The sequence below is a fragment of the Mytilus edulis genome, chromosome 14, assembly GCF_963676685.1.
Source record: "Mytilus edulis chromosome 14, xbMytEdul2.2, whole genome shotgun sequence".
NCBI lineage: Eukaryota > Metazoa > Mollusca > Bivalvia > Mytilida > Mytilidae > Mytilus > Mytilus edulis.
The window spans coordinates 67092036-67105281 of record NC_092357.1 but is presented as its reverse complement, the minus strand read 5'-3'; the positions used below and the strand labels follow the sequence as shown (position 1 = coordinate 67105281).

Genomic DNA, 13246 nt, shown 5'->3' with positions numbered 1-13246 from the left:
ATTTTAAGGAAATTTTGCTGTTTTGGGTTATTATCTTGAATATTATTATAGATAGAGATAAACTGTAAACAGCAATAATGTACAGCAATTTAAGACTCAAAAATAAGTCAAAATGGCCAAAATGGTCAATTGACCCCCTAAGAAGTTATTGTCCTTTATAATCAATTTTTAACAATTTTCATAAAATTTGTAAATTTTTACTAACATTTCCCACTGAAACCACAGGGACAAGTTCATTATAGATAATTGTGAGCAGCAAGAATGTTCAGTAAAGGAAGATGTACAAACACATCACAATCACCTAAACACAATTTTGTCATGAACTGTCTGCTTCCTTTGTTTAATTCACATATGCCAAAGTGAGCGACACAGGCTCTTTATTAGAGCCTCTAGTTATAATTACACATATTATTTTCATGAAGTTTTTTTTGTTTGATACTTATCAGTTGAAATTACATAATTCCAATATTTAGACCTTAAATTTTAAGACCAGGTTTATATATACGTGTAACCATAGGCAGAAATTCTTTGAATTATAAAACATTAAGAATATATACAATAGAAATATCAGTATGAAATTGTATCACATGAAACACCATTCTTGGATGCATGCAATATTTACATTTTATTGGAAAATCTTGACAGAGCAAACCCCTCTATTAGATATCCATTTAAAACCCAAGGTTGAGGAAGAAATTCCCAGTAGTCCGTCAGAAAATGAGTTTGTCAGCGATACATTCCAATCCAAAAGTTTGTGGGTTGGTTAGCAGGAAACAAGGGTATTATTTTTTTTGGCCTTGCTTTTGATATTAAAGAATAATAACTTTTCCATGAAGTTTTGCCTTACAAATGAATTGAGAAAACTTGCATCAAAGTCGTTTGATATTGAATGTAATTTGCATTTAAACTAATACTAAATCTTTTCCAGAATTAGAGACAGATAGAACCATTATGTGGTCAAGACTACCTGGAATTCCAAGTAAAATGAAATGGCCTGTCCTTGTATACCATGATAGTTTGCACAAGAACATGATTGATGTATTTTGTAAAGCTGATGATGCAGTGTAAGCAAATAATTTTATTACAAATTATGTTAACTCGTAAGGTTTTTATATGACCCCTTAGTCAGGCAGTGGCTGCTCTCTATGTTTTGTATCTGTTACTGTTTTCAATATTAAACAGGCCAACAGTGTTCTCCCCAGGGCCTTTTGCATCATGGTAATGTGATGCTATCTGAATTGGTTTTCTTATAGATTATGTTATGGATGTGATGCTATATTTTTTTAGAAACAAGATGGTACTATATTTCAAATGTCCCTGTTTACAAGGATGCTAAATGAAATATCTGGGGAGAACACTGCCCGAAAAATGTCATATTGTGGGGCATTGCAAATTTTTATCGTTCTGATTTTGATTCGATTTTTATCATTTGATTCCTCTCACAGTCTTGCGAAATTCCAGAAACCTGTATCTGACATTCGGTCAGACAAACTGACATCTTCTGTCTGACTTCTAGTTTGGAAGATGCATGTTTAAGTTTGCTTCAGTCAGCATAAAGAGCAGGTATATTTTACCAAGCATATTGTACCAAATTGATCATAAACTATAGCATAATCATATATACATGTAGGTTTACAGTGAAGATGGTTAATCTTGAGCCATTCTTGAGATCTTTGAGAAGTTCTTGGGAGCAGATTGGAATGAGTATTTATGCTTTTATAACATTTTGATCAAAGTTAACTTTTAGCATGTTTTACTTGAGAGAAACAGAGGAAACAGTTGTGAATACTTCAAATCATTTGATCAAAGAATGCAAACAATACATATATATGTTTACAGCATTTAAATTGTATTGAATGATTCTTTTTAATTCATATTGAATGGAAAGATTGATGAAAAAGAACTTTTCTTACTGAAAAAAAAAAAGATCAAGGAAAGTTAAATACTAAACATTTTTTATGTAACTATTCAACTATGGCTTTTGATTTGATCATTTGGTTAAGTACAAGTAACTGTTTCAATCTTTAAACTGGACATGGCTGAAGACTTAGTTTTACATAATACTAGACAACATTCAATTTTATCCATGTACTCTTTCATGTCTTTGGACTCTACTAAGTTCATGAATGATTTGTGGCAAAGTTTACATGACGACTAACTCGTCAAAATAAATGAATTTACTAACAGGTCTTCAGCCATGAAAGTGATTAAGATGTTGGTCATTTTTACAATTGAATTAATTTGTAAGTTAATAATTGAAAATATTCTACGAGTGACTGAACAACAAAATAATTTAGCAGTGCTCATAAGAGTTATTATTGTTGTTCCGTCACAAGTGGTATATTTTCAAAAATCAAATTAAATTGTTAATTATGTTTTTATAAATAGATCACAAAACATGATTAAAAAATGTCTTATTCCAGTAGTATTCATGATAAATAACATCAAACATGAGCGTATGATTATAAAAAAAACCAAATATGACTGCATCCAATTTAAGTACCTTATTGCGGCAAATTTTTGTGAGGTTCATAGTTTTGCCCTTTTTATGAGTTTTTACGTAAATGTGTAAAAATAAATTGCTTAATTCTCTTACATGCCAACTATTTCGATTTTTCCATAATATTTTATGAATTTGGGTCAATTTACGGTTATAATGTTGTAAAAATTTGAAACTGCAAAAATTACCCAATGCACTATAAAGTATATTGCATTTCACATTCTTATAATCGATAATTCTGAAAAGTTAAAAGGGCAAAACTGAGAATAAATTTGGTACATTTTGCAAAAATATGCTGAGAAAAGACATAAAAAGTTTCATGAGTGAATAATCAACCGATAAGTGATGATATCAGATTCATCTGAGAAATTTCAGTATTTCTTTGTCATCTATATAATAATATATATTTGTTTCAATATGTTCATTGCATGACTGTTATCACTTATTTCAGTGTATTATCCAGAAAGGGTTTGTCTGTTTTTAGTCCCCTAACGGCGAAGCCAAAGGGGACTAGGTTTGCACTTTGTCAGTCTGTCTGTCGGTCCCCACAAATCAGTTTTCCCCACTTTTTTTATTGTGCTTGAAGATATTGATTTGATATTTTGTATAATGTTTCATTTTGACCAGTTACAGATCAAGTTCAAATTTTGTTCCGATCTGATGATTTTAGTGTCTCGCCTGCGACAAAATTTAAGTCGCATAGTGAGACATAAGAATTACTATCCGGCGGTGGCGTAAACTATTTGTATAAAGCTTTATATTTCAGAAGGTAGAAGACTAGCTTGGATGCTTCATACCTTGTATGCAGATACCTTATGTCGTGAACTTTCCGTCTGTCGTATGACCATTGTCCTTGACTTATTTTCATGGTTCAGTGACTGCTTGAAAAAAAGTTTAGTTTTTTTGTTATGGGAATTTCTCACTTATAATAAGTAATGGGATAATTATATTTGGTATATGGGTTCATTTCAAGGTCTACATGTCCATCAGACAAGATTCACCTGACCTCGACCTCATTTCTTGGATAAGTGATCAAGGTTACAGTTACGTGAATAGGTCCGTTTGTCAGATACTGAAAGCAGTATGTCAAATATATTTGGTGTATGGAATGATTGTAAGGTGAACATGTTTGTCTGGCAGGTGTCATTTGTCCTTGACCTCATTTTCATGGTTCATTGGTCAATGGTAAGTTTTTGTGTTTTGGTCTGTTTTTCTAAAACTATAAGCAATAGGTCAACTATATTTGGTGTATGGAATGATTGCAAGGTGTAATGTCTGTCTGGCAGGTGTCATATGTCCTATCTCATTTTCGTTGTTCATTGGTCAATGTTAAGTTTTATGTTTTTGTCTGTTTTTCTAATACTATAAGCAATAGGTCCACTATATTTGGTGTATGGAATGATTGTAAGGTGTACATGTGTGTCTGGCATGGTTTATCTGACCAGGACCTCATTTTCATGGATCATTGATAATTTTAAGTTTATGTGATACTTGTAGTAAAACTTTTATCATTAGGACTATCAACATAAAATTAATCAAGGTTAGGAAAGCAGGCGAGACATTTTAGCGTGTGGACTCTTGTGCAGAGTTGTGGTCCTTCGACTTAGAAAATTCACGTAAATAACTAGTTATCTGCACTTTTTTCGTCATGCTTGAAGATATTAATTTGATATTTGGTATATAGTTTTAATATGACCAGTTACAGATCTATTTTGAGTTCTGTATAATACATAGTAGATATTCTGCTAAGTATCCTGAATATATGGGATCAAAGACCTAAAAAAAGTACCATTTTCATCGTTATATTATTTCACTTTGAAAGAAAAAAACCATTATATTCACGGTAGTTTATTTATAAACTGTGACACTTTAGCAGTCAAAAATATATATGCAAAAATATATATATAAAAAAGAAGATTTGGTGTAATTGCCAATGAGACAACTCTAAACAAGAGACCAAATTAAATGACACAGAAATTAACAACTATAGGTCACCGTACGGCCTTCAACAATGAGCAAAGCCCATACCGCATAGTCAGCTATAAAAGGCCCCGAAATAACAAATGTAAAACAATTCGAACGAGAAAAGTAACGGCCAAATAAATGTACAAATAAATGAACGAAAAACAAATATGTAACACAGCAACAAACGACAACCACTGAATTACAGGCTCCTGACTTGGGACAGGCACATATGTAAATAATGTGGTGGGGTTAAACCAGTTAGCGGGATCCCATTCCTCCCCCTAACCTTGGACAGTGGTGTAACAGTACAACATATAGGAACGAACTATAAAAATCAGTTGAAAAAGGCTTAACTCATCAGATGGATAGAAATACATCTAACAAAAACAGAGTGGCTCAGCACTTATACATCCCAACAACAAAAAGACTATTAGTACTGATTTGAGAGTACTCGCAGTTACTGACAGCTAGTTCAAAGCCAAAAACAACTAATAAAAAAAATCATGCATCTAAAACTAATATGCAGATGTATGTTGTGATACTTGACAAGCATTCTGGTCTTTACAGCCTTCAAATTAAGCAAAAAATGACTATTTTATGAAGAAAATAGAAAATGTCGTGTTTGTTATATGTTATAATGAGATTTGACTGTTTATAAAAGATGTCTGATTATTTGAATTCAAGGACCTATACAGGCAAATCAAGACTTTTTTCATATCTATAAGAACCTTAATGTTTCATCTCCCTTTAGTAAATTTAAGTTGAATCCTGTACAACATAAAGGGGGAAAAAAATACATTGCAGTGTGATATACCTCATAATTTTATAAAATTCATATTTTCATCTAAATTTACAAAAAAAAAACACAAAAAAACGTCAAATTTGTATTTGATACCAAAAAAATGTCATTGCAAAAGCTTTTAAATTAAAGTTACATATTTGGTAAAATCTGAATTTTGGTTTACAGACACTAACATAGGATTATGTTCCTTCACAAAATCTGATCATAAACAAAGGAAATGTGAAAATAATTTTGTTCAGAATTACTAATGAAGCACACATACACATTTATATTGATTGATTGGTGTTTAACGCCACTTTCAGCACTTTTGTACTATTTCGTGGAGGTCAGTTTTTATCGGTGGAGGAAGCAGGAGAGAACCACCAGCCTTTGGTAGGAAAACTGACAATCCTAGTCAATTAAGATTGGAGTAGAGCACACCTGCCACGTGGGGGATTCGAACTCGCAACCTCAGTGTTGACAGGCTAGTGATACAGTATTTCGACTACTTAGACCACTTGGCCAGCGACGCCCCATACACATTTATAAAAGCAATGACTCCAGAAATTTAAGCAATACATTTATAACATAACAGTAGTGTCTGTATACCCATTTTCATAAATTTGTAATATTTTTGTAATGAATTTTTGAGACCACCCAAAAACTTGAAATAACATGATTGAAGTCAAAAGTACTAATTTGCAGATGTAAAATATAATTTTTTTAATATATATCTTTCCCTAGACACAGTCATAAAATCTTCTTAAAATTGAAAAAAATTTAGTAAATTAGAAATATGTTATACAAAATAGCCATAAATGAATTACACATCATTCTGTGGTGAAATTTCATAGATAACCTATCATTCTCAACCAAGTTTAACCTCAGTCATAATATTACAGGTGGTCTACAGATATTAGTGTTATATTGAAAAAAATGTGTGACTCCAGACCTTTACCTTACCTCAGTTAACAAACATCCAAAAGTGACCAGAGTAAAATCTGGGAATTTATTATGCCCCCGCCACAAAGTGGTCGGGGCATATAGTTTTACCCTTGTCCGTCATTCCGCAACGACAAGTTTTCCAGAGTTTTTTCTAAACGCTTTGAAATATTGAACTGATTTTTGGTCTAAGGTGTACATTGATGACTTACAGATCGAATTTGAGTTCTGTTTCGTTTCATTGATTTTTGAAGGAGTTGTGCCCCTTGAACTTGGAAAAATTCCTGTTTTCTGTACTTTTTTTCTAAATGCCTCGAGATGTATTGAACTAATTTTTTGTATGCAGGTGTTTATTGATGAGTTACAGATAGTTTTTTTTCAGGTTTTTTATTTTTGATGGAGTTACATCCCGTGGACTTGGAAAATTGCTGTTGATGAGTAGGCGAATAATTTATCATTTTTTGCTATGAATTCCTCATGAAATTTCCAACACTCCTTTTTCAATCAGATTTGAGCTAGGACTTCCGGTTTCCGATGTTTAAGGGGCTATTTCGTACTTGTTCATAAAATCTTTATTTTTCATCTGATTTCGTTTTTTTTTTTTCTCTTCATGTTTTTTATGAAATTCCGCACTGGTGTTATGACAACAGATTTGATGTAGGTTTTACTGTTGGCCAAAATGGAACGAAATTTTTAAAAACAGAACTTTTTATGTCTTGTCTGATTTCTGTGTTCAGCATATATTGTGTCAAGTAAAGTAGTGTGTCCATACTTGTTCGACATTTGCATGCTGGGCATTAGTATCGTATTGACACATCTAGTTATTAAGTTATGATTGAGTGATATGATAATCAAGAAAAACATATTTAGATACCAAAGACAAAATAAAATTTCAGCATTATAAACTACAAAATACATCACAACAACCATCGGTTGTAAAATACTGCTGTAGGCAGAGTAGATTTTTTTTTAAAAGTTTTTCAGTTGACTGCAAGAACTAATGATTTTGTTCTTTAGATTTTTTATATTATTATTTTATATTATTTATATATTTTTTCAGAATACTTATCCAAAAAGAAGAACATGCTTGCAAGTTTCATTGATGATCTTAAATGGGCTAAAGGTAGTTATATACTTGATAATTTATGAATAATGATAAAGGTGGTGGGGTTAATAAATGGAGAGGTACATGTAATTATCATTTATATCAAAAGTCCATTGCTATACACTGAGCAACGTCTGATATAGGTCAGTTGGATCTCATTGTCTCCAGGTAAGGCCATGTTGTTTTATTGAGCCCACCTTGCCATGTGAGCTATATATTGTCATCACTTTACATCCGTCATTGTTAACTTTTCACATTTTTGTCAACTCCTCTGAAACTGCTGAGCCGGTTTGAAATTAACTTTGGTTGAATGGTCCTAGGATGGTCCCCTTTAAAAATTGTGTTCGGTTTGCCTTGGTGCTATCCAATATGTCTGAACTGATTTTAACATTGGACCCTATTAAAGTGAATTTCAATATTGTCGTCAACTCCTCTGAGACTGCTTTGCCAATATAAACAAAATAATCGGATGTAATGGGAATTTCTTTTTTAAATTATGCATCAAAACAAGTAAAAAACATCAACAGATTTTCTGTACACTTTCGTTCCTACACTGAAGCAGCAAAAAGAAAATATTTCTGAAAAAACTACTCTCAAGATTTTGTAGGACAAACAGTAATTATGTAGGAAACAACTGTACATAGCAGTAGTATGGACTAAAACATTGTATTTAATCATATTTCAGATCAGACACAAAACCCTACATTACCAGATGATAGTCACAAAGTAAAGGAACCCAGTGATGCAGAGAACAATTATAAACAGAAAACTGTCGAGCTATCGCTTGATTCTTATGATAGTCACAAAGTAAACGAACCCAGTGATGAAGGAGAGCAGGCTGCAGAGAACAATTATAAACAGAAAACTGTCGAGCTATCGCTTGATTCTTATGATAGTCACAAAGTAAACGAACCCAGTGATGAAGGAGAGCAGGCTGCAGAGAACAATTATAAACAGAAAACTGTCGAGCTATCGCTTGATTCTTATGATAGTCACAAAGTAAACGAACCCAGTGATGAAGGAGAGCAGGCTGCAGAGAACAATTATAAACAGAAAACTGTCGAGCTATCACTTGATTCTTATGATAGTCACAAAGTAAACAAACCCAGTGATGAAGTAGAGCAGGCTGCAGAGAACAATTATAAACAGAAAACTGTCGAGCTATCGCTTGATTCTTGTGATAGTCACAAAGTAAACGAACCCAGTGATGAAGGAGAGCAGGCTGCAGAGAACAATTATAAACAGAAAACTGTCGAGCTATCGCTTGATTCTTATGATAGTCACAAAGTAAACGAACCCAGTGATGATGTAGAGCAGGCTGCAGAGAACAATTATAAACAGAAAACTGTCGAGCTATCGCTTGATTCTTATGATAGTCACAAAGTAAACGAACCCAGTGATGATGTAGAGCAGGCTGCAGAGAACAATTATAAACAGAAAACTGTCGAGCTATCGCTTGATTCTTATGATAGTCACAAAGTAAACGAACCCAGTGATGAAGGAGAGCAGGCTGCAGAGAACAATTATAAACAGAAAACTGTCGAGCTATCGCTTGATTCTTATGATAGTCACAAAGTAAACGAACCCAGTGATGAAGGAGAGCAGGCTGCAGAGAACAATTATAAACAGAAAACTGTCGAGCTATCGCTTGATTCTTATGATAGTCACAAAGTAAACGAACCCAGTGATGAAGGAGAGCAGGCTGCAGAGAACAATTATAAACAGAAAACTGTCGAGCTATCGCTTGATTCTTATGATAGTCACAAAGTAAACGAACCCAGTGATGAAGTAGAGCTATCTGTGTTATTTAATTCTGAAGATCAACATGCAGACAATGATGGAAATGCATCAGACTTTTCAGATATTTTCCCATTAATGAGCAACTTGCCTGAATTGGGTAAGTCTGATTTATTGAAAGTTTATCAAGTTGAAGAATTAATAGAACCAAAAAATGTAGCTTTCCAAGATGAGGAAACCTCAACTGTAAAATCATTAAAGAGAACGAATGACTCTGATGGAAAGAGTTTCCATAAAAATAAAAAACAAATGAGCAACTTTCCTGAATTGGGTAATCCTGATTTATTGAAACTTTATCAAGTTGAAGAATTAATAGAACCAAAAAATGTAGCTTTCCAAGATGATGAAACCTCAACTGTAAAATCAGTAAAGAGAACGAATGACTCTGATGGAAAGAGTTTCCATAAAAATAAAAAACAGAGAATAAACTCTGATTCTGATGATGGGATTGACAATAAACAAGTACTAGATAAGTTTGAATCTGATTTTGTTATGAAGGACTCAAACATGAAAGGCATTTATATAAAAAGATACAGATTGAAAAGACCAAGAACAAAGGCTGGGCAGAGTAGAGATATAAGAATATATGATAACACCCATGCATGTTATTTTTGCGGTAAAATTGTCCTTCACATAAATGAACACTTAAAAACACACAGAAATCAAGATGAAGTTAAATTCGAACCGGACTTCACTGCTCTACGCAAGTTGGGAGATGACCGGCATAACCGCCAGTGCCTGAAAAAGGGCGAAGGGGAGATAATTTTGGCAAGAAGGCCAAAAGATTATTTCGATATAACTCAGTATGGTCCTTGCCCTGATTGCAGAGAATGGGTTTTGTTGAAAGGTTTAAAGTGCCACAATATTGAGTGTAATAAATATTTGAATCTGAAAACCAAGAAAAGAAAAAAAGACTTGATAATTAAGTCACAAATCCTAGCTGGACATATTAAAACAAAGCCAACAATCATAATGCAGAAGGAAGTCTTGTCCATCATGACGCGTGATGAAGTTTCTGATATTGCCCAAAAAGATCCACTAATTATGGCTCTTGGAGAGAGTTGGTTAAAAATGAATGTAGGCAACAAAGAGAAGAGAAAATACTATGCAAGTGCAAGGATGCGTCTTTGCGCACGATTTTTGAATCATCTCAGATCTATTCAGAAGTCAAAGATAAATGATAAAGATGCGTCTGAAGGAGAACATTCACATGAAGGTGAAGATAAATCAGAAGAAGACTACATTGAAAATATAAAACAGAAACCACTATGGGATTTTTTAAAACCTCAGCACTTCGGAGACATTGTGGTTGCAGCAATTAAATGCTCTTATCCAAATGCTGATGACAATGAGGACTTGCTATCTCCAAGCAATGCCATAAAATTGAAATATGACATTAATAGGCTAATATGCAGTAAATGGGGTTTCATTGTGGAAAAATCTGGCAATGGTAATTCAAAGGAAGCACTAGAATGTGAAACCATTTTGAACCAAATTACAAGACAATGGAAAGAGAAAGTAACAACCACTGCCAGAAATGTCTTGAATCTCCGAAAATACCAGGAAAAAAAAGAGCTTCCATCCCCAGAAGACATTAGGGACATTACTGAATTTCTTGTGAAGGAACTAAAAGAACTGCCTCTCACATCAGACAACTTCCACAGAGTGGTTTCCCTTGCACAAGCAAGGTTGCTTCTGTATAACAAAAGAAGAAGCGGTGAACTTGAAGTCATAAAGTAAGTGTTCATATTCGTACTCTGAAAAGTCAGAAATTAACCTTTTCACCGATAGTAGCCCTTCACAAAGTAACTCTTGGACAATGGCTTTGTTGTAGTGATATCATGGCAGAAAGGATTTACTATTCTAAATGTCATTTTGTATTTTTTTTTTTTTTTTTTTTTTATCAATTTTGCATTCAGATTCAGCATTAAAAAGGTGAAATTTGTAAAATTTTTCATGAAAGTTCCAAAAAGATGTAAATAACAAAATTTTTACCCCAAAATGTCAACAAGTTACTGAAAATTGATGTCCATTTTGATTGTTACTTTTACTTCAAACACAGAAATTTGGATAGAATCATAGTTTTCTTATCCTTCAAAAGCTTTTCAAAAATGTCTATCTCAACTTAAAATTCCCATAAAATCTTTAATTTGTCGTCTTTAAATGAAAATGAAACTGCCATTTAATTCTTTTCAACTGGATTCGAAGTAAAGAGCAATAATTTCATTTTCCTGCAAAAAACAAAACCCTATACCGTAATCCTGAAATACAGACACTCATCGTCTGCCATCTGAAGCCTCAATCCCAGTAAAACAGGACTCGTCGGTGAAAGGGTTAATGCATGTAAATTTGCTTGTTTTAGTTTGATTACTCTGAGATTTAAATATGTTAACTGGAATCATCACCTGATCAAAACATATTTTGGCATAATAAAAACATGGCATTGATTTATTATTTTACAGTACATTGTTTTAAAAATGAGTAGATGTATTTTCAGTGAAACGGTTCCAAGTTTTGAGTTACTTCCCTTACTTTGGTAATCAATTCTGATTAATGAATGTGCTAGGAGAAGTAGTGTATGTCAGTGTTGCACGATTCAGTTCAAAAGAATCTATCCTTGAAAACGAGAAATTCTGGGAAAACCCTGTAAAACCCCTGGAATTCCATGTCTGAAAAAGGGTGGCAACCCTGTGTGAGCTATTGTTTATTTTCTGTTAACTTTTCACATTTTAATCTTCCTTTTTGTATCCTCTGGGCAGATTGGAACAAAAGTGCAGGAATTTTTAAAAATAGATGTTTTAGTTTTAAGTACTAGCCTCACCTGCTGTTAAGATAAGGTCCCAAAATGTGCTGGAAAATTAAATTTAGGCAACAGTTTATGTTATTTTGCAGGCTGCAAAGTTTTGCATCAAGGAGTCAAGGTCTTCAGGATATAGATGACTCGCTTTCTAAAGATTTTACTGAGGTGGAGAAATATCTAGTGGAGAAACAAGATCTCATGACAGTGAGAGGAAAGGTAAATTTTAAGTAACCTTAAAGAAATATATTTGCATAACACCAGATGGGTCAATATCCCTAATGCGCCCCAGAGTGAGGAACACAACTACAATTGTAAACAAAAACATCTAATCAGCATGATATTGGACATGTTACTGTTTAAAAGAATTGACTGAATTGAACCATTTGTGCTGTTTGAAAGGGCAGAAGACCATAAAATAAAGATGTAAAAACCAAAAAGGTATTAAATGTTTGGAAAGATCTCAATTGCCATAGAATTTCATTGTGTGAAAATTGGAATTTTTCATTCCGATAAGACGCATCACAAGGGGCTTTTTGAGGTTTTCTAAAAGCGGAAATGTTTTATCACATATGGTACCCCGAAAATCGAACCACAAGTGTAGAAATGTCTCGGCTTCGAAACAAGCCATCATACATACCAAAGTTTACGAAATGGACAGAGGGATTGCAGAAAATATTGCTATTACTGCCTACCCAAAATGAATTGCACATATTGACACAGATGAATTTTAATTTCTCCACAGGAAACGGTGAAGGAATTTTTAGAAATTCAATTTTTTTTCTTGTCTGAAATTATGTCCTTAATATTATATTTCTTTCATTTTATAAAGATTTCTACGTACTGTTTGGTACTGATACTTTAACCCTTTCGCCGATGAGTCCCGGTTTACCGGGATTCACGCTTCAGACAGCTGACGATGAGTCCCGTTTTACCGGGATCGGAATACCTCTTTTATGTTTCCCGCTTAAAACAGTGCAAACATGAGTTATCTTTCTTTGATGGAATACCCGGATGAAAGTGTAAACATGACGCTTCCGTTTGTTGAAAACCGTGTCAAAATCAGAGGAAATTTACGGAATTTACGAGAATTTGAAATGAGGGAACATTTTTTTTGAAAGAATATGGAAGAATTGAAGCCAAACTAGTATACTTTTTTGACATAAAATGTCGTTTTAAGTACAAAACACTTGGAATGGACATCGTTCAGTGTGAGGAATTTGTACAGCCTCATAAAAAATTTCAAAAATTTTGCCGTTTTGGGTTAAAAAATTACGATTTGGGGTCAAAGAGCAGAATTTTGAGAATTTCACCTAGAAAATGACGAAAATTTGAAAATTTGAATATTTTAAGAAGAAA

General features: G+C 33.3%; 2 protein-coding genes across 3 annotated transcripts in view; one reads left to right on the top strand and one right to left on the bottom strand.

The window, feature by feature from the left end:
* LOC139503094 (thrombospondin-type laminin G domain and EAR repeat-containing protein-like) overlaps nucleotides 1-13246 on the bottom strand; it is a 94121-nt gene that overhangs the window by 31579 nt on the left and 49296 nt on the right. The gene's annotated exons all lie outside the window — the stretch shown is intronic.
* Nucleotides 1-13246, top strand: part of LOC139503610 (uncharacterized) — a 52812-nt gene that overhangs the window by 22857 nt on the left and 16709 nt on the right. The window contains exons 6-10 of one of the 2 annotated variants that reach the window (XM_071293419.1): nucleotides 929-1064; nucleotides 1631-1704; nucleotides 7249-7311; nucleotides 7979-10826; nucleotides 11983-12106. In XM_071293419.1, the coding sequence (XP_071149520.1) occupies nucleotides 929-1064; nucleotides 1631-1704; nucleotides 7249-7311; nucleotides 7979-10826; nucleotides 11983-12106 (3245 nt within the window). The remainder of the gene's footprint in view (nucleotides 1-928; nucleotides 1065-1630; nucleotides 1705-7248; nucleotides 7312-7978; nucleotides 10827-11982; nucleotides 12107-13246) is intronic. The other variant, XM_071293420.1, reaches the window with a different exon arrangement.